Source organism: Urocampus carinirostris, chromosome 6 (genome assembly GCF_059441175.1).
Source record: "Urocampus carinirostris isolate Australia breed hairy pipefish chromosome 6, RoL_Ucar_1.0, whole genome shotgun sequence".
NCBI lineage: Eukaryota > Metazoa > Chordata > Actinopteri > Syngnathiformes > Syngnathidae > Urocampus > Urocampus carinirostris.
In genome coordinates, this window is record NC_142354.1 from 3,603,896 (window position 1) to 3,626,032 (window position 22,137).

Consider the following 22,137-nt stretch of genomic DNA (forward strand, 5'->3'; position numbering starts at 1 on the left):
AGAGTCTCGGAAAAACGGCACTAATGTTAGGCTAGCTGATAAAAACACACACAGTGAGCAGCCAAGCTTACAAGGGATCAACATCGTAAAGCAACTTTGCCGATAAATGCGGGATTCGGCTGGGAATAAAACAAAGGGAAATGGCAAAACTGGCACTAACGCTAGGTTAGCAGATCAAATAACATGCAGCCAACAAGCGCCAACCGCAAGCAAATACAACAAGAAAGACCTTGGCAGCCCTGAGGCCAACAGGGAGAGAGTCAGATAAAATTATATCACCCGGGACACACACGGCAAAAAACACAAACCAAAAGCAACAATCGCCAACCTTCAAGCAGAAATGAGCGGTATGCAAACGCTGTTTACTACAATCGATGTCTGTTTTGGAGCGTTTGGGATTCACCATTTTGAAAGTCTAAGTTCCTTCAATGACGTCTCAGTGAGTTTAAATTTCTCAAGTCCCCCGGGAAGTGGAACATATTTGCATACTTGTAGGGAGGAACACTACACGTTAAATTCCTAATTGAAAAAAAAAAAGAACTGTTATGGGATACCTTTGATGGACCCCTGATATTAAGAAAGCGACTAGGCCAGGCTGAAAAATTACTCTATGATGTAACATTATTTGGTATGAATGATCACACTACTAAAAGACTGAACAATTCATCATCAAAGGGCACAATACAGAGTTAATGCTCATTTCTAATAGGGGTGGGGGATACTGGAAATTTCAGAATGGATCGAATCTTTATGTTAGCATCGATTGATACCGATGTGATAAAGATACTTTTTGGTTGGAAATAATTGAAAAATTTAGTTTAGCTGATAATTACCATAAACACAGCACTAACATTTTAGGCATTGAATAATTTCAATGCAAACTAAAGCAGTATAAAAAAATAAATATAAACATTTCAAGTGCAGGGCAGCACAGCAGCGCAGCGGTTAGCGTGTGTGCGGCACAGTTCTGAGGTCGTGAGATTGAACCTTCCTGTGTGGAGTTTGCATGTTCTCCCTGTGCTTCCGTAGGTTTTCTTCCACATTCCCAAAACATGCATGTCAGGTTAATTGACCGGTTCAAATTGTCCCTAGGTGTGAAAGAGCGAGTGAGTTGTCTGACTTTGTGTGCCATGCGACTGGCTGGCAACCAGTTCAGGGTGTCTCTTGCCCACTGCCCAAAGGTAGCTGGGATGGGCTCCAGCACCCCCGTGACCCTACTGAGGATAAGTGGTACAGATAATGGACGGATGGATGGATTTCTAGTGACAAAGATAGCTGGGATGGGCTCCAGCACCCCCGTGACCCTACTGAGGATAAGTGGTGCAGATAATGGACGGATGGATGGATTTCTAGTAAAATTATTTCAGAGCAAAAGTCAATAAAGTCCAATGTAACTAAAATATAATAAAGTCAACTAGCCAAACTAAATAACTTCCATTGCACAATATTTAGTCAGATTGTGCAAATAGTGTAAACACAATTTTATGTATGTATGTATGTATGTATGTATGTATGTATGTATGTATGTATGTATGTATGTATGTATGTATGTATGTATGTATGTATGTATGTATGTATGTATGTATGTATGTATGTATGTATGTATGTATGTATGTATGTATGTGCCCCGACGGATCACCACCTTATCGTGGTGGGGCACTTTGTGCGTCTCAATGACCCCTAGAGCTATGTCGGCGGGAGTCTCGTACTCCTGGCAGGGTTACCCAAGCCGAACAGGTCGAAGGGTAGAGTCCAGACTAAGAGTGATCCCAAAAGCTGGTGGCGGCACGCTTTGAGGCGGTTTCCCACAGACCTGGATCCCGGCAGCCGCCTGCAGTTGTGGGAAGATGCCGGTCGTCTAGGGTCTCCCTTGCCACTGGAACCATCTTCTCTACAATCAAGATAGTGGCGTTGGGGAAAGCGCACCCCTTACGCCACTTTAAAAACCATCATTGCGCAGGTATCTTCTTTTACCTGAGTCCCCGACCACAAAAGTCTGGCGGCGATGGAGTAACCAGTGACGGGAGCAGGTTTGAATGAGCTGGAAGCTCTTAGCTGGACCTCTGCACGTCATCGGCACAGGGCAAGGGTCGTTAGCAGCTGGGATTGAGTGGCAGCTGTTTCCGGCAGACCCCTGTGCGTCTGAGCAGCACTATTTAGTGGCCGCACTGCTCACCCCAATTGGGGAAAGGCCTAGAAAAGGTGGCCTAAAGATTGCCCACTCAGCACAGTACCCGGACAGGAAACCGCGCCTGTCGGGGCATTCCACTATGCGGTCGAAAAACAATAGCATTTAGAATTGCAGCATGGAACATAAGGACACTCCTGGATACCAGTCTGGACAGACCACAGCGCAGAACAGCACTCATTGCCAACGAGCTGAAGCGATATAATGTGGATGTGGCAGCGCTCAGCGAGACCAGACTCCTTGAGGAAGGCTCACTCAATGAAGAGGGGGAGGGTTATACATTCTTTTGGAAGGGATACCCCATGGGCGGACACCATCTTCACGGAGTTGGTTTTGCAATTAAGAACACCCTACTGCTGAAGCTCACAGAGTCACCAGTGGGTGTCAGTGAAAGACTAATGACTCTTCGCATCCCACTTGCAAAATGCAGACATGTCACATTAGTTAGTGCCTATGCACCAACACTGCCATCGAATGATGAAGAGAAGGATCGCTTCTACCAGGCACTCGATGACATCCTCAGTCACATCCCGAGGAATGACAAAATCTTGCTGCTTGGTGATTTCAATGCAAGAGTCGGAAAAAACTTGCAAAACTGGGATGGTGTGATTGGTGGAAAAGTTAATTCCAATGGCATGAGACTTCTTAGTCTGTGCGCGGAACATAACCTTACCATCACAAACACCATCTTCCAACAAAAGAATAAATATAAGGCATCCTGGATGCATCCCAGGTCCAAACACTGGCATCTGATCGACTACGCGATCGTGAGGAGGGCTGACCTGAAGGACGTGCTCATTACAAGAGCTATGCGTGGGGCAGACTGTTGGACCGACCACCGCATGATTCTGACAAAGGTCAGAATGCATGTCCGGCCCCTAGCACGTCAGGGTGGTTCAAAGAGGAAGACACTCAACTGTGCCAAACTCTCCAGTAGCGACACCCTTGACAACTTCCGTTGCTCTTTAGCTGAGAGGCTGGCAAACATTGAGCAGCTGGTCATGTCAGAGGCTGGGATGGATGAGAAGTGGACCTATATATCTACCACCCTCTTTGACACTGCAGCCCAAACCGTTGGTTTTAAAACTAAAAAACACCAGGACTGGTTTGACCAGAATGCCGGAGAGATCTCAACCCTCCTGGACAGAATGCACAAGGCACACAGAGCCACCCTGAACAACCCACAATCTCAATTCCATAAAAAGCTATGGCAAGCCCTTCGTTCCGAGGCCCAGAGAACTCTGAGAAAACTGCAAAATGAGTGGTGGATCTCAAAAGCCAATGAAATCCAGTCTCACGCTGATAGAAGCGATATGCACAGTTTCTATGATGCAGTAAAAAACATCTATGGCCCCAGACACTGCTCACTGGCACCTGTTAGATCTGCTAATGGAACATCTTTAATCAAGGATCAGGCTATGATAGTGGAGCGGTGGGCTGAGCATTTCAACACCCTGCTCAACCAGCCCACCCCAGTGGACCCAACTGTCCTTTCAGAGCTCCCTGAACATCCTACATTGCCAGACCTCGACCTCCCGCCAACTTTCAATGAAATCCTGCATGCAGTCAAAACCCTGAAAAACAATAAATCCCCTGGACCTGACAACATCCCAGCTGAACTTCTCAAGGTAGGAGGCTACCTCTGTACACGGACACTGTTTCAATATATTTCAGAGGTGTGGAGACGAGAGTGTGTCCCGCAACTGTGGAAAGATGCGAACATTGTGACCATCTTTAAGAATAAAGGAAATAAATACCAATCTAAATAAATCCATCTGCTCCAACAGTAGGGGTCTCTTTGTTGGCCACTGCTGTAAAGGTCCTTGCCAAGGTCATGCTCCGCAGACTCATCTCCAAAATATCGGAACGCGTCATCCCAGAGTCACAGTGTGGTTTTCGAAAGGACAGGGGAACAGTCGACATGATCTTTGTGACACGTCAGCTCCAAGAGAAATGCCGGGAGCAGCACAAGGACTTGTTCATCGCCTTTGTCGATCTTTCAAAGGCATTTGACACAGTGAACAGGGACCTACTGTGGCAAGTCCTGAAGAGATTTGGGTGTCCACCCAAGTTTCTCACCATTCTTGCACAGTTCCATTCAGGGATGACGGCCAGAGTGGTAGTTGGAAGACACAGCTCAGAGCCCTTTGGCGTCGAAACTGGAGTGAGGCAAGGCTGTGTGCTGGCTCCAGTTCTCTTCAACATCTTCCTCGTCTGTGTTACAACACTGCTACGTAGAAGGATGGAGGAGCAGGCTGGAGTTACCATCAACTTCAGGGCTGATGGTAACCTGTTTAACATCAGGAGGCTACAGGCAACTACCAAACTGACTTCAGAGACCATCATTGAGCTACAGTATGCTGATGACTGTGCCCTGGTTGCCCATACACCGGAGGCTCTGCAAAACATTCTCTCGGCAGCTGTAACTGCATACACCAGAATGGGACTGACGATCAACACCCAGAAGACAGAGGTACTCTGTCAGTCCAGTGCTGACCTCTTACCAAACCCAATAACCCTCACAGCAGCAGGGCAACACCTGCTCATGGTGCCCACCTTCAAATATCTGGGGAGCATAGTGTCTGACACCTGCTCATTGGATGATGAGATCCAGAGCCGTCTCAAGCAAGCATCAGCATCTTTCGGTCGACTAAGGATAAGGGTCTTTCAAAACAACAACCTTAGACTCCACACCAAAATGCTGGTCTACAGAGCTGTATGCATCACGACATTACTGTATGGATGTGAGGCATGGACTATCTACAGCCGCCATCTGAAGAGCCTCGAGACCTTCCATGTACGATGTCTTCAGAAGATCCTTGGCATCACATGGAGGGACAGAGTGCCGCACACAGAGGTGTTGGAGAGGGCAGGCAGCTGCAGCATGGAATCCATTATGGCCCAACGCCAACTTAGGTGGCTGGGGCATGTTGTTCGAATGCCCAGCCACAGACTGCCACGCCGTATCCTCTATGGTCAGTTACATCTAGGCCAACGCAGTGCTGGTGGGCAGAAGAAGCGGTTCAAAGACCAAATGAAGAACATCCTGAAGAGATGTCGGATAAACCCCTCCTCACTGGAGGAACTTGCTTCCTGCCGAGACCTCTGGCGCTCCCACTGCTCACATGGAGTGGATTACATGGAGGAACAGCGCATGCAACACCGTGCAGCAAAGCGTGCAAAGAGACATGCTCGCCAGGCCACCCCTGCTCCCCCCAGCACCCCCTTCACATGCTCTGTCTGTAACCGCATCTGTGGATCCAGGATCGGACTCTTCAAACATCAGCAGACTCACAATTAAAAGAAGATGGTCATCATCGTATCGATGGACAACCCCAAGCATGTATGTATGTATGTATGTATGTATGTATGTATGTATGTATGTATGTATGTATGTATGTATGTATGTATGTAATGTATGTTTGTATAATCTTACAATCCATTAAAGGGACCATGTGGATTATTTAGCTCCTTCTAGTTGTAAAAATAACCTTCATTTTAAAAAACAGAAACAATATTGATTTAATTTATAAACAAAATAACCTGTGTTTGTATTCTTCATTTTGCTTTTTAGCACTGGTTTTTGGTTGCACTACACAATACAACAACATCTAGTGGATAAATGATACACACTGTTCCTTTAGCACAATTATTGTAGTGCTTGTTCAAATAAGAAGATATTATCGATGCCAGGACAATAGTATTGCTCTGATCCAAGTATATGCTAAGTATCGATTAAATTAATATGGATCGATCCGCCCACCCTTAATTTCTCAAACGGCAGTTAAATGTATTGATTGTGCCACAGCGAAATTGCCAGTGTTAGGTCTTTTAACTATTAAAGAGTTCATACATGACCAAGCTCATGAGTGGTAGTCTTACACTTTTCAAGCAGTCACTTTTTTCAGCACTGAAACATCTAAAACAAGAAAAGCTAGCAACATTTTTGAATCAGACAGACAGACCGACCGACCGACCGACCGACCGACCGACCGACCGACCGACCGACCGACCGACCGACCGACCGACCGACAGACAGACAGACAGACAGACAGACAGACAGACAGACAGACAGACAGACAGACAGACAGACAGACAGACAGACAGACAGACAGACAGACAGATAGATAGATAGATAGATAGATAGATAGATAGATAGATAGATAGATAGATAGATAGATAGATAGATAGATAGATAGATAGATAGATAGATAGATAGATAGATAGATTGAAACATCAGAATGGGCTAGGGGTGGGTGGATATTATCATTCCTGAGCAAGTACTTGGATCAGATAGATTATATTGGCCGGAGATCTATACTTCACTTCGCCTCGAGCAATTTCCTCAAAGCGCCACTTCTCTATGTGTTGTAGATAGTTCATCTCTCTATAACCCAGTGCCCTCGGCCCCTTTTTAAGTTTATGCTTGAGTGTGTGGTACTGACAGGCATTCTTTTAGCACCTCCCCTTATCTGGCCTGCTACTGGGCCAAATCCACGGATCTACTCTTAGTGCAGTGTGGTGTGGACTAAAGTGGTACACTACTGAGAAAAAACAAATGACAAAAGTTCTCCTTACAGAGCCAACAAGCTGCTACCTAAAATGTAAATGTAAACCTGTAAATCTGTTGTCACTTTGGCAGTGTTTAAATAGTGGCCCCCCACTTATCCAGAATAAAGCACAAATGCACCTCCACTACACTAGAGGGCAGTGGCACTCTCAGTGGTAGAGTGTTTTGTTTACATTGAGTCTCCACGCAGTGCATTAAGGAGAGTATAAGCATTGAGTATGAAGTGTAGACACGAACTGTAGCAGGCCCTTAAGTGACCCCATGAAAAAAATATTTTACACGGATCCGGAGACAGGCAAAGAGCGACAGGGTAGAGAGACAAACAAAAGTTTCCTCCCTATGTCTAAGACGTTTTTATGCATATGTAGCACTTCACTGTGACCACGGAGGGAGACAGGTAAAGATTGGTGTGCTTGCTATGTTAAACATGTTGGCAGCAGACAGCCAAATAAATTAAATTGTCAAATAAAATAAACTGTCGCTTAAAGACATTACAACACAATCACGCTGATAAGACCCATGAGTTTTTCTTCAGCGAAAATTTGCCAAAAGGCATAGCTTGGGTATGGACAGAGTAGACAAATTACTATCAATATCGAGCAATCTTTGTTTTGTCCCCTTCAATAGTATGTGATAACTTAAAAAAAATGAAGATTTATCTTGGGGGCATGGGGGGTGCAAGAGGATTTCTTCTTCCGAGGGGGGAGTGACAGAAAATAATTGAGAAGTACTGTACTATGCCAACAGAGCCAAAACAGCTTGTTTATTACATTGCTTATTTTTTCAGTGTGACTCTCTTGACTTTTGCTCTGTAAGAGTGGTTGTTCTATTTTTTTATACTGTTAAACATTTTCAGATTGTATTGTTCACACTTTTTGCCCTTTCTGACTTTTTTTTTTTAAATATCGTACCATAAAAAGCTATATCTGTATTTTCGTTACATGGCTGCTTTTTATTTACATCTATTTTTCAATATTGTTAAACTATAATATTTGTGCTGTGTTTATCGTAAATACAAACTAACTCAAGGGAAGAGGGTTCAATTCTTCAATGATCATGATATTTCCAAGGAAAAAGTATTGGTATCAGATCGGGATCGATACTACGATTTATTTAATTCGATCGGATGGATACTGAAATATCGTGTACCACCCACCCATAGTATCGGCTTGGTTAGCCTTCAATCAAAGTAGTATCTTGCCAAAAAATGAAAAGTATCGGGCGAACCTGGTGTAGCACGACTGCATCACTGGCGACGGTCAAAAATGCTTGCGGCACATCTCGCATTTCGAGGGCGCATTTGTGCAGCTGCGATACAGGTTCATCCACTGAAAAGACGGCGTGCTGCTTGTTAACCTTGCGCAATACCTTAAAGGGACAGTGTGTAATATTTAGTGCATCACAGTGGTACAAAAAATCAGATTCAGATTCAGATTCAGATTCAGATCTACTTTATTGTCATTCTAGTACACGTGTATACAGAACGAAATGTCGATGCATCTGACCCCCACAGTTTCCTTGAATGTACAGATATAAATAATGTTGTATTGTATTTTGGCTACGTGTAGTATTTTACCATAGTGCCGTTCATTCATTGAAAAAAACATTGATTTGAATAGACATACTGTCAGGACCAGAACGGAGACAGGACCCACTTGCATTACGTTTTTGTCAGTCTTATTGGAAGAAAGGAAAGGGTTGCCCTTACGATCCGTTAATCGCTGGGCGCGGGAAGCCGGTCGCTCTGAACGCTGAAGTAAGACTTCCGTGGCGAGCGATGGCGATGTCGGGAACGGAAAAACGGGTCAGTAGTCGGGACAGGAGAGCAAAAACGTGGTCGTAAGCGAGTCGTAAGCCAGGGAAGGAGAGTAGACGTGGTCGGGGACAAAAAGGTCGAAAGCCGGGACGTGAGAATAGACGTGGTCAGGATCAAAAACGGGTTGAAGCCGGGGGACGGATAGAAGCAAAAAACAGGTTGGAGTCAGGGTCGAAAAAAAAGCTTGCCTAGTGTAATAAAAGGTTCACAGACGGACTGACAACCGGAGACAGATAGGAGTGGGTTTAAATACTGACAGGGAGCCAATCAGAGTCCGAGGCAGTTGGCGCCAAAGAAGCGGGCACAGGTGAAGCATATCGGTAATAATGACACATACATGAACTATCATACCAATGTTAATTTTTTTATAAAAAAAATCATAGGTCGAGAATTTTTTATTTCTTTTACACCGTGGAAACCACACTTAAGTTGGGGCCATGTTCGTCTGGCATGCTGTGGCGTTTTCTACCACTCTACTACTACTCAAAGTAAGATCTAAAAATTAGACAAAACATCAAGTATTAAAATGAAAATCAATGAATCCATAATGAATGAATCCCTAATTTGTGTCGGATGCACTAATATGAAAGGGACGATGTGGGATGTATGTCGTTGTTGTAGCGCAATTGTAAACGAGTGCTAAAAAACACGAGGAAGAAAATCAGCTATGGAGACTCAATGTGACCAAAAAGCACCATTTTGCTTCTCTTCAAAAAGTACAATAGTATGAAAAATTACCACACAGTATGAAAATATAAAACAAGTAGTTAAAAGTTCAACAACAAGTGAAATTAAAAAAAAAAAGAAAGAAAAAAAAAACTGGCGTGACAGTGAAAATGCAAATGACCTCACCCCAGTGTACTGTCCGAGCAGTCAATATGAAAGCACAATCAGTTGTTCTTGTTTAGATCAGGGCTGTGGTTCTTAACACTTTTGAATCTATTAAACCCCACTAATTTTCATATTATTTGAACAGTACTCCGGTGTTAAGTAAAATATTAATATATTTTTAGAATTGATTACATTTCTTTACTGGTGCAAAAAATGAATCGTGCAGAACAAAACCAACATACTGCATGAACTCAAAATAGCCAACAGAACTGCAAATTGGTGTGACTTCTGCTGTTGCCTTTGAGAGAACAGTTCAGGTATGCATGGCTTCACTTTGGTAAGTGCCACTCTAATGTAATTTTCTAAGCAAAGTCTGTTCCTTTTTGTTGTTTCTATGTTGATCATTGTCGAAAAAGATTGCACGCAAATTTCAGTTGAAATTTTTTTTTTTAAATACTTCAATAGCTGGATACTTTTCTATTTGTTGACACCGAAACGTTGAGAGCGTTGTTATTAACAACTGCTTTTTTACCAGTCTCTTTTGAATTTAAATGATTTCATCAAAGAATTCAACTTTGACTTATGCTGCCTCATCATCAAACGTGAAAGGCCGTCTCACCCATGCTGGATATAAATCAAAGTATCCATCAAAATACTTATCTTATACAAGTGTGTGCCAATTACTTGTTTCAATTCCATGGGTACAGAAATCTACTTTTGCGGATTCACCGAATCCTTGAGACTGACTCACCGTACCCAAAGAGCAGGGATTGGGAATACATGGCCATATATGGCTCTTTTCATGAGTACAAATGTTTGCTCATGCATATTCCATCTATTTTGCTCTGATCCTGAGTTGCCCTAGAATAGGACACATGATAGAGAAGTTGGTTTGTTTCAGTCTATAAAGGGCACAGTTTCTACTAAAGTTTACAGTCAAGGTGTCACACCAACAGACCCTGTTTTGGATGTATGTCGCTGAGGAATCTTTTAAATAGAATCTCATTTAATAATGTATTTACGCTTTTGAGACACTTTATGATTGGAAAACCCACAGAACAAACTGTAAACTCACAAAAAAGCAAGACAAGTACACAGTGCAATTTGATTGGGTGAGCGGTAGGAGTGGACGGATTTGACTGGGTGAGCGATAGGGGTGGGCAGATCTCTGCACACACAGCTTGCTTTCTTCTCTCTTGCGCACACGCACTGCGCTAAAGGGAAATACTGTAAAGCCGCCAACTTTTCGTTTGCAGTATTTTGCGACATTTTCGCAAAAAAACACTTGCACCTTGTTCTGAAACCATTATTTACAAAAAATAAAGTTCAAAATGAGCTTCAACAATCTTTAATAACTGCGGGAGGGAGACAAGTTTAAAGTGGTATATTTTTGGATACGGGACACAGGGTCTGGCTTTATTATTACGTATTTCATACATTTTATCAAATCATCTAATGTCTCACACACAGTGAAATAAAATCCATGGCGGTTTTAATTAATTTTGTCTTAAAATGTATGCTGTGACTTTCTCTCTCAAAAAAATCCAAATATTTTGATATTATGGCTCCATTGGTAAAAAAAAGTTCCTGGCCCCTGCCCTAGGGATTGATCAAACCCAGGTTAAGAACCAATGGGATAGGGAAAGAGGGTACAAATGTCTAAAGTAAAACGAAATGCGTGTGCATGTGTATGTATGTTACCATAGGGGGCAGAGCAAGTCCAGACTCTGTGCACACAAGTTGGACGACAGAACCGTAACAGACGAATCCTTCACCAAGCACAAAGTCACCTTGATGCTCAGCACGTTGGTCCTCCACTAGTCACGCACAAAAACACACAGACACAAAAATACACACACACCTTTGTAAACTGAATATGCACAGTCAGCTGGCTCATGTATGATCCCAAGTTAGCAGAGCGTGCTGCCAATGGAAGCGACGGATAAGCTGAGTATGGAGGTTTGGTGGTGCCGGGTGGTCTAATGTTTGAGTTAAACAAATATACACATGCAGACACATGGAGGCCGGGTGGTCATCCTTCCCTTATACACCATAATTCCCTTCATTTTCTTTCTTCTATTTCACCCACACTTCTTCTCAAAAAAAGAGAACCCCTGATACACACTATAACAAGTGAGTGTATTTAAAAGTGCTCCTAAAGTGAATAGACTAAGTAGTTTTTTCGACTAATTACCGAAAGTCATTTTCTTCCCGTCAGGATTTTGGAATACCGCCTTGTGCATAACACATGGAGATACTCTGCACTATACTAAATACATGTACCTGTGAAATTTCCCCTGCAGGCAACCGAAAATCACCTGGCTGCTTTAAAAAAGTAGATAAAGTAGCTTTCAGATAAATTCTTCCCCCTGCAAGAGACTAGAGACGGCTCATGTGCGTTAACAGAAAAGAAATAGTCAATGCAGTTTTTCGATTAGTTAACCAAAATTCTGTTTCTGTTTCTCACCGATGGGTAGAATTACCCGATCTTTGAGGCAACAGCAGAGATACTACCCACTTTACTCATTTAAAGTACTTCTGAATTTCCTTCTGTTGGCAACCGAAGGCCGCACATCTGCGTTAACGGAAAGTGAAAGGACAAAGCAGTTTTTCAATTAATTAACAAAAATTCAGTTACTCTCGTTAGGGAATCTCCTACGTGACAGGCAGAGATACTGTCCAATATACTAACCAAAGTTACATGTACATTTTTCACCTGCTGGCAGCTGAACCCTATCTTTAACCCTAACCCTAACTCTAACCCTAAACTTAACCCTAACCCTAACCCTTTCAATTAGCTAACAACAAACAGATAGTTATTAAACCAGCGGACAAGGGTAGTGCAATAGTTATCCTAGACAGAACACAATATATATATGAAGCACACAGACAATTAAACAATACGTCACATTATAAGAAATTAACAAAACCAATATACCCAGAAACAGCCCAGAAAATAGAAGATATCCTACAAACACTTCTAGAAAATGAATATATAACTAAAAAACAAAAACGCTACCTAATAGGGGAAGAGGAAGCCAGACCCCGTAGATTTTACCTGCTACCTAAAATACACAAATCACCACTAACGTGGACTATTCCGTATGAAGTGCCGACAGGAAGACCTATCGTCTCAGACTGTGGCAGCGAATCCTACAGGATCGCCGAATACATAGACCACTTTCTCACTCCACTATCCACAAAACATAATAGCTACATTAAAGATACATATGATTTCGTAAACAAAATAAAACAGATTAAAATAACGCAGGAAACAATCTTATTTACCATAGACATAGATAGCCTCTACACAAACATAAACACGGTCGCAGGGTTAACAGCAGTAAAGCGCTGGATGGAAAAATACCCGGACGACAAACGCCCAGACACAGTACTAATACAACTCCTAGAAATTAACCTCACTAGGAACGACTTTGAATTCAACAAGGAATTCTACTTACAGATCAGTGGCACAGCCATGGGTAAAAAGTTTGCACCTGCCTATGCTGACATTTACATGGCGCATTGGGAGGAAACAGCTTTTGAAAAATGCGACAAACTACCCACCAATTATTTTAGGTACTTAGATGACATTTGGGGAACGTGGACACATAGCAAAAAAGAATTTCAAAAATTCATAGAAATGCTCAACACACACCATAGTACAATTACGGTCAAACACTCCACAAATGACCACCAGATAGATTTTCTAGACACAACTACTTATAAGGGACCCTCATTCACTCAAACACAAACTTTAGACACAAAGGTCTTCTTTAAAGACACAGACACACATGCACTCTTACACAAAAACAGCCTTCATCCAAAGCACACCTACAGAGGCTTAATAAAATCACAGTTGCTCAGATTCCACAGAATCTGCTCGCAACGTACGGACTTTGAAAAGGCCACCCAAACCCTTTTCAAGGCACTGCGACCAAGAGGATACTCAAGGTCCTTCCTCAGACAAGTCCGTAAAACATTTTTAACCACAGGGCTACGAGACACGCAGAAAATCATTCCGCTAATTACCACGTACTCAGAATTTAGCCAAATTGCTAATAGAAAAATTAGACAAAATATCAATCAGACACTACAGAACACAGGCATAATTCAAGATTACAAAATCATCCCAGCCTTTAAAAGGAACAAAAACCTCAAAGATTACTTAGTAAAAAGCAAACTACCTGAAATTAACACAATACAAACACAGGCGCCCACATTTTACAAACAAGCCACCACAGTTAGGAACACCATTACAAAAACAAACTACCTGATTAAACAAAGAATCACTCCTACCACAGAAAACTGTATTTATGTCATAAAATGTAAACACTGTGACATTAAATATATAGGAGAGACAGGAAATTCTATCAGATGTAGACTAGCACAACACATTTACAACATTAGGAACCTTAGACAAATTAATACACATCTTGTTGCACACTTCATTCATCATGGGATACAAGCTTTAGAAATATCGGGCCTTCAAACAAATAGCAATTGGACACAAAAAGAAAGACGCTTAGCAGAAAAAGACTGGATAAAAAAACTAAACACTCTCTTTCCTAATGGACTAAACGAACGCAGGTAAGACACACAAAAAAACACTATATTTTCCTGTATGGCGAGTGCCAAAAAATTGGTTTCCCAGGGACCCCCAGAAAAATTTTTTTTTGGGGGACCTTGAGAAAGCAATATTGTTTCAAAAACCTAACCCTAACCCTCTAACCCTAACCCTCTAACTCTAACCCTAACCCTCTAACCCTAACCCTAACCCTCTAACTCTAACCCTAACCCTCTAACCCTAACCCTCTAACCCTAACCCTCTAACCCTAACCCTCTAACCCTAACCCTCTAACCCTAACCCTAATGGACTAAACGAACGCAGGTAAGACACACAAAAAAACGCTATATTCTCCTGTATGGCGAGTGCTAAAAAATTGGTTTCCCAAGGACCCCCAGAAAAATTTTTTTTGGGGGACCTTGGGAAAGCAATATTGTTTCAAAAACCTAACCCCTAATACTAACCCACTAACCCAAATTAACTAGTTGCACATTTCAAAATCTTTGGAAAACTAAACATTTGAACTTTTTTTTAACAAATCTCTGCTTAAAATACACAATTAAGATGATTTCCAGCAACCGAATTCCACTTTTCAGCGTTAACAAAGTCAAAGTGGCATTCTTCCCCCTGAAGGTGACTGGAAACCACTCCTATGCGCTAACAGAAAGTGACAACGTAGTTTTCCTAATAGTGAACTAAAATACTGTTTCTTCCCGTTGGGGAATAAAAACCCAGTCTTTTTGTGATAGGCGGAGATACTGTCCGTTATACTAACAAGTAGGGCTTGTGGATTCCTCCGAAACCGAAGGCCGTTCCTCTGCATAAACAAAAGGTAAGTAAAAAAAGTAGTTTTTTGATTAGTTAGTGATTAGTTAAAAATCAGTTACTCCCCGTCAGTGAATAAAACCCCGGTCTTTTGCATGACAGACGGAAATACTGTCAACTATACTAACGAGGAGTACTTGTGAAATGTTCCCTCTGCTGGGAACGGAAGGCCTAACCTCTGACGCTTAACCCTAACCCCTAACCCGAATTCACCTGTTTTGACAGCCAGTCACATATTTTCAGATGATTTCCAGTCCTTGTGATTAAGGGTTGTACAAATAAACATGACTTGACTTAAAAGCTGCCTGTCAACATTAACAAAGACAAAGTATCATTCCGATAAATTCTTTCCCCTGCAGGCGACTGGAAGGCGCTCATCTGTAACAATGGATAGTGACGACGTAGTTTTTGATTAGTCAAGCAAGATTCAGTTTCCCCCCTTCGAGGAATCACACCCTCGTCTTCTTCGTAATGGACAGAGATACTGTCCGCTATACTAATAAGAGACGATTATGATATTGTCCCTCTGCTGGAAACCAAAGGCTGTTTCTCTGCATTAAGGGAAAGTGAATAAACAAAGCAGCTCCCCGATAAATGCTTCCCTCTGCAGGCAACTGGAGGCCCGCTCCTATGCATTAACAAAAAGTGACAAGGTAGTTTTCGAAATAGTAAATCTCAATTTTATTACACCCCATCAGGGAATCAGATCACGATTTGTCCCATTAAAGGCAGGTCCACTGTCCACTATTCAATCTATCTAACCGTCTATCCTGGTCATATCCCTCGAGAGGGGTGACCGACAGCAAGATAAACATATACACAAAAACGAAGAAAATAAAAAAGGAAAAAAGTAGCAAAAAACACACATACATTTTTTTCTCACCATGGCCAACCCTAGTGCCCAAACATCCAAACAAGTTAAGCACCTCGGCACCCAAGTTGGTCATGCTTTGATCCCTCCAGATGAAACGAGACAAAAGAAAGCGGCCGTATCACTAGGGTCAGGCTGACACAACACACTCTTCTGTTCAACAGCAAGGCCCGACAGCTTTCACTGGTTTACCGCTGCCGTATCATATAGGTGCCCTGCCCATCCATTAGAACGCGTCCAAACATCCCACTATCCTTTCACAACACCTCTCCACTCATTCCTTTCACCAACAAGAGCTCTAGCTTCCACTACATTTAGACCTCTTTCCTTCAGTGCACTCATAACGCCATCCAATTACGTCAAACGCGGCCTTCATCTTGGTCTCCTGTCATTTACTTCTGCTCTGTAGGTCCTCTTCAACATTCGCTCCTCATCCATCCTTTCCATGTGTTCAAACCAACCGAGCACTCTCTTATCCACAGGCTTGCTCAGTTCCACTACTACTCCAGTTCTGTCTCTCGCAATTTCATTTCTCAATCTATACAATCTTTTCACTCCTAACATACTTCTGAAACACTTCATCTCAAAAACATTTAATTTCTGGGTGAGCGATAGGGGTGGGCAGATCTCTGCACAATACAACACAGTCGGCACAGTCAAACTCTCATACAGTTCCCTCTTAACATCCACACTCATACTCTTGTTGCTCATCACTTCCTTGATTCACTCTGTGCAATACCTCGCACTCCATTTCAGCAACTGCAGCCACATCAAAACAAAGTACCTAAAGCTTTCAACTTCTTCCATCACCTGTCCATGCAACCTTATTTCCAACGCCATGCCCACTCCATCACTGTTCTATCAATACAAATATTCCTTGTTGATATAGTGGACAGTGTATGCAGGGAATCAAAGGCCGTTCCTATGAGTAAGGGAAAAGTAACAAAGTTGTTTTTCAATTAATTAACCAAAATAAAATTACTCAGCATCAATAAATTGAACCCTGTTCTTTCACTTGACAGGCAGAGATATTGTCCATTATACTAACAAGACATAACAGTGAACTTTTCCATCTGCTGGAAACCAAACACTAAGCCTAAACCTCTAACCCCAGTCGCACATTTTTAAATCTTTGCATAACTAAAAAATGTGAACTTTTTTCAACAAATATCTGCTTGATATACAAAATTCAGATTAATTCCACCAATTAAACGCCGATCGTGTGCGTTAACAAAGACAAAGTGGATTTCCGATAAAAGCTTCCACCTGCGGGCTACTGGAGGCCCCTCCAATGCTGTAACAGAAAGTAAAAATTAAGTTTTGCAATTAATTAATTGAAATTCGGTTTCTCCCCGTTGCGGAATCGAACTCTGGTCATCCTTGTGATGGGCAGGGATACTCTCCAGTATACTAACAAGTAGATTTTCTATGAGTTAACCAAACCGTCAGGTAATCAAACGCTAGTCACCCGCATGACAGACGGAGATACTGCCAAAAAACTTACAAGGAATACTTGTACGCTGTTCCTAATGCTGGCAACCAAACGCAAACCCTACCCTACTGCTACATTACCCATCACCTAACCCTAAAACTAACCCTAACACTTACCTTACCCTACCCAAACACTACACTACTCTACTCCTAAGCATAATCCCCTGTTCCATAACCCTACCCTATCCTCCAAACCCTAACGTGAGTTCCTATGAAGTACCTATGAAATGTTCCCCCTGCTGGCAACCAAAGACCGCTCCACTGCGTTAACAAAAGGTTAATAGAAAAAGTAATTTTCTGATTAGTTAACCAAAATTCAGATGCTCCCCATCATGGAATTGGATTCCAATCTTCTGTGTGACTGGTAGACGTACTGGCGATTACACTAACAAGGAATACTTGAGAATATTACCATCTGCTGGAGACTATACCCTAACCTTACTTCCTAATCCGTAACTCCTAACCCAAACCCCCTAAACCCCGAAGCCCCAATCCCCAATCCTAACCCTAACCCCCGAACATTAACACTAACACTAACCCTCATCCTACTCTACTCTAACTCTAACCCTACCCTAAGCGTTCTTTACCCCAACCCCTAACCCTACCGTACCCTTACTTCTTTCCTTACTACTAACCTCTAACCTATAACCCGAACCCCTAACCCCCATGTAATCTTCAAGACTAACATAAAAAATGTAGTTTTGATTAGTTAACAAAAAAAAACTATCTTCCGGATATACTGTCCACCATAGTAACAAGTTGTTTGCATTAACAAAAGGTAAGACAAAGAAGTATTTCCACTAATTAACGAAAAAGAATCTTTTACCAGTAGGGGAATCAAACCCCAGTCACCCGCATGATAAACAGCAATAATGTTCAATATACTAACAAGATATACTTGCAAATGTTTCCATCTGCTAGCAACCGAACCCAAATACCTAAGGCCTACCACCAACCCTAACAAAAACTTAACCCAAACCCCTGACCCTAATTTTAACCCCTAAACCTAACACTAACCTCAAACCCTTACCCTTACCCAAACCCAAACCCTACCCTAGCCTTCTCTACCCTACCCTACCCTAACCCCAAACCAAACCCCTACCAGAAACCTAACACCAGCCCTAACCGTTACCCTAACACTAACCCCAAACCCTAACTATAAACTCTAACCCTAACAAAAAGAGTAGCTTCAACACTAGCCCTAATCCCTAACCCTAGCACCAACCTCTAGCCCTAACGCCTAACCCTACCCCTAAAAAGTATTTTTTTGATAAGTCAACCAAGTTTCAGTGACTCCCCATTGAAGAATTGAATCCCAGGCTTCCCTGTGAGAGGCGGAGATTCTGTCCACTATACTAACAAGGAGTACCTCTGCTGGGAAACTAACGCTGCTCCTTTGCTATACCAAATTGAAAAAGTAGTATTTTAATTAATTAATTAAAATAAAAGATTACCTGTGGAGTTATCAAACACAAGTCACCCATATGACAGACAGAGATACTGCCCAATATACTAAAAAATGAATACTTGCAAACAAACCTTAACCCCCTAAGCCCCTCAACCACAACCCTACAAGCGCTACAGGTCACACAAAGCAAAAACAAACAGACTCAGAGACAGTTTCTTCCCCACAGCCATTACCACCCTCAACAGACACCGCACAAAAAAAACTGAAAACTCTTGCAAAAAACTACCTCACACGAATGTAAAAAAGTACTCACGTACATGCTGACTGCACTGTTTGTTCACTGTAAACAGACACCGCACAAAAAAACTGAAAACCCTTGCCAACACTACCTCATATGAATATAATGGTACTCATGTCTATGTTCTTGCACATGTCGACTGCACTATGTTTACTGCTCACCTTGCACAATGTCTGACCATTACTTTTGTCTGCGCTATGATGACTATGTTTGCACCAATGCATATGCTGACTATTTTTTTGCACTATGATGACTTCTGCACCAAATGCAATATTGCACACCCTTTACGATACCAACGGTATCACGATAACAACTGTATGTAACATCCCACATGCCGACATTTCTTGTGTAAATACCATGTAAATTTATAACTACAGCCATATCCCCCTTGTTTTATAATCTTATCTTCTCTGTTCCTTTATCTTCTTGGCTCATACCTCACTGTTAATGTGTAAAACTGGAGTGTCATGCCCAATTTCGTTGTCACAATATGTTAACCCATTTTGTAACAATGACAATAAAGGTATATTCTATTCTATTCTATTCTATTCTATTCTATTCTATTCTATTCTAATCCTAACCCCTAACATTGACCTAACTTTATCCCTGCCCCTTACTGCTAACTCTTAACCCTTGACCCTAACTCTTAATCATAACTCTAACCCTAAACCTAACCCTCACCTTCACCCTAACCCAACCCTAACCACAGGGCAACTGGACACACAGAAAACCATCCCCTAATAAGCACCTACTCAGCATTTAGCCAAACTGCTAATGGAAAAATTAAACAAAATATAAACCAGACACTACAGAACACAGACATAATCCAAGATTACAAAATCATCTCAGCCTTTAAAAGAAACAAAAACCTCAAAGATTACTTAGTAAAAAGTAAATTACCGGAAATCAACATAACACGAACACAGGGCCCCACATTCTACAAACAAGCCACCACAGTTAGGAACACCGTCACCAACACAAACTACCTAATTAAACAAACACTCACACCTAATACGGAAAACAGTATATATGTCATAAAGTGTAAACACTGTGACATTAAATATATAGGAGAGACAGGAAATTCAATCAGATGTAGATTAGCACAACACATTTACAACATCAGAAACAGCAGGGAAACTAACACACACTTAGTAGCCCACTTCATACAACATGGGCTACAGGCACTAGAAATATGGGGCCTACAAACAAACAGCAATTGGACGCAAGAAGAAAGACACAAGGCAGAAAAACACTGGATAATAAAACTCAACACTCTCTTTCCAGATGGACTAAACAAACACAGGTAAAACAAGAAAAGCTCCAGTTTCCTGAATGGCCAGTGCAAAAACTTACTTTCCCAAGGGCCTCAGATTTAGGGGACCTTGGGAAAGAAAGATTGCTTCCTAACCTAACCGGACTCTTCCCTAACCCTTACACTAGCACTAACCCCTAACCCTAAAAAATTGTGTTTTTATTAGAAAACTGGGAATTAATTACTCCCCATTGGGGACTCGAGCCCTGATCTTGCGCCGGAGGGGCGGAGATACTGTCCAGTATATTGACAAGGAGCACCTAACAGTACTTTAAACCCCTATATCTAAAACAAAAAAAGAGTAGTTTAAACGCTAATTCCCTAACCGTAACACTAGCATTAACCCCTTATCCCAAGCCAAATGCCTAATGCCTAGCCCTAACCAATCACTTCTATCCCTAACTCCCTAACCCTAACCTCCTGAAACTGATCCTAGCTTTAACCCCTAACACTGACCATAACCCTTGCCTGAAAAGTAGTTTTTGATTAGTTAATAACATTTAAGTGGCTCCTCATCAGGAAATTGAACCCTGATATTAAAAACAAAGAGTACTTATAAGAAGTTCCTTCTGTTGGGAACTAAAGTCACCCCTCTGTGTTACAAGACAAAAGTTTTCGATTTGTTGAACAAAACACAGGCAAGACCTGTTGAGGAATGAAGCCCCAGTCACTCACATGACAGACAGAGAGAGTGCCCAACATGCAAACAAGGAACACTTGCAAATAGTTTCACCTGCTGGTAACCAAACGCCTAACTTAAACCTAGCCCTAACCCTACCATACCCCAGCCCTAATCCAAATTCTGACCTGTATCATAAACCTAACCCTAATCTTACCCTAACCTTAACGGCAACCCTAACCCTTATCCTAACCCACTTTACCCTAACCCCAAGATTAACCTGACCGTAACCCCTAACCCATCCATCCATACATCCATCCATTGTCTTCCGCTTATCCGAGGTTGGGTTGCGGGGGCAGCAGCCTTAAGAGGGAAGCCCAGCAGTCCTTATCCCCAGCCACCTCCTCCAGCTCATCCGACGGGACCCCGAGGCATTCCCAAGCCAGCCGAGAGACATAGTCTCTCCAACGTGTCCTGGGTCGCCCCCGGGGCCTCCTGCCGGTGGGACATGCCCGGAACACCTCCCGAGGGAGGCGTCCAGGAAGCATCCTTTTCAGATCCCCGAGCCACCTCATCTGGCTCTTCTCAAGCGGAGGAGCAGTGGCTCTCCCGGATGACTGAGCTTCTCACCTTATCTCTAAGGGAGAACCCAGCCACCCTGCGGAGGAAACTCATTTCGGCCACTTGTATCCGGGATCGTGTTCTTTCGGTCATGACCTAAAGTTCATGATCATAGGTGAGGGTAGTAACGTAGATCGACCGGTAGATCGAGAGCTTTGCCTTTCGGCATAGCTCCCTCTTCACCACGACGGACCGGTACAGGTTCCGAATGACGGCAGACGCTGCACCGACCCGTCTGTCGATCTCCCGTTCCACCCTTCCCTCACTCGTGAACAAGACCCCAAGATATTTGAACTCCTCCAAATGGGGCAAGACCTCCTCGCCGACCCGGAGGGAGCATATCACCCTCTTCCAACTGAGTATCATGGCCTCGGACTTGGAGGTGATGATCCTCATCCCGTCCACTTCACACTCGGCTGCGAATCGCTCCAGCGAGCGCTAAAGATCACGGCCTGAGGAAGCCAACTGCAAAAAGCAGTGACGCAATGCTGAGGCCCCCAAACCGGACTCCATCCCCACCAAGGCTGCGCCTAGAAATTCTGTCCATAAAAGTTATGAACAGAATTGGTGACAAAGCGCAACCCTGGCAGAGCCCAACCCTCACCGGGAACGAATCCGACTTACTGCCGGCAATGCGGACCAGACTCTGGCACCGGGCATACGGATAAGACTGTGCGGTACCCCATACTCCCTAAGCACCCCCCACAGGGCCTCCCAAGG

At 42.8% G+C, this 22,137-nt stretch overlaps 1 protein-coding gene across 3 annotated transcripts in view; it reads right to left on the minus strand.

Moving 5' to 3' along the window:
• The window catches only part of LOC148363561 (recombining binding protein suppressor of hairless-like protein), a 62,607-nt gene that overhangs the window by 5,177 nt on the left and 35,293 nt on the right, over nt 1-22,137 (minus strand). For 2 of the 3 annotated variants that reach the window (XM_088337494.1, XM_088337496.1), the window contains 2 exons: nt 11,107-11,222; nt 7,986-8,126 (listed from right to left, as the gene is read on the minus strand). In XM_088337494.1, the coding sequence (XP_088193620.1) occupies nt 7,986-8,126; nt 11,107-11,222 (257 nt within the window). The remainder of the gene's footprint in view (nt 1-7,985; nt 8,127-11,106; nt 11,223-22,137) is intronic. The other variant, XM_088337495.1, reaches the window with a different exon arrangement.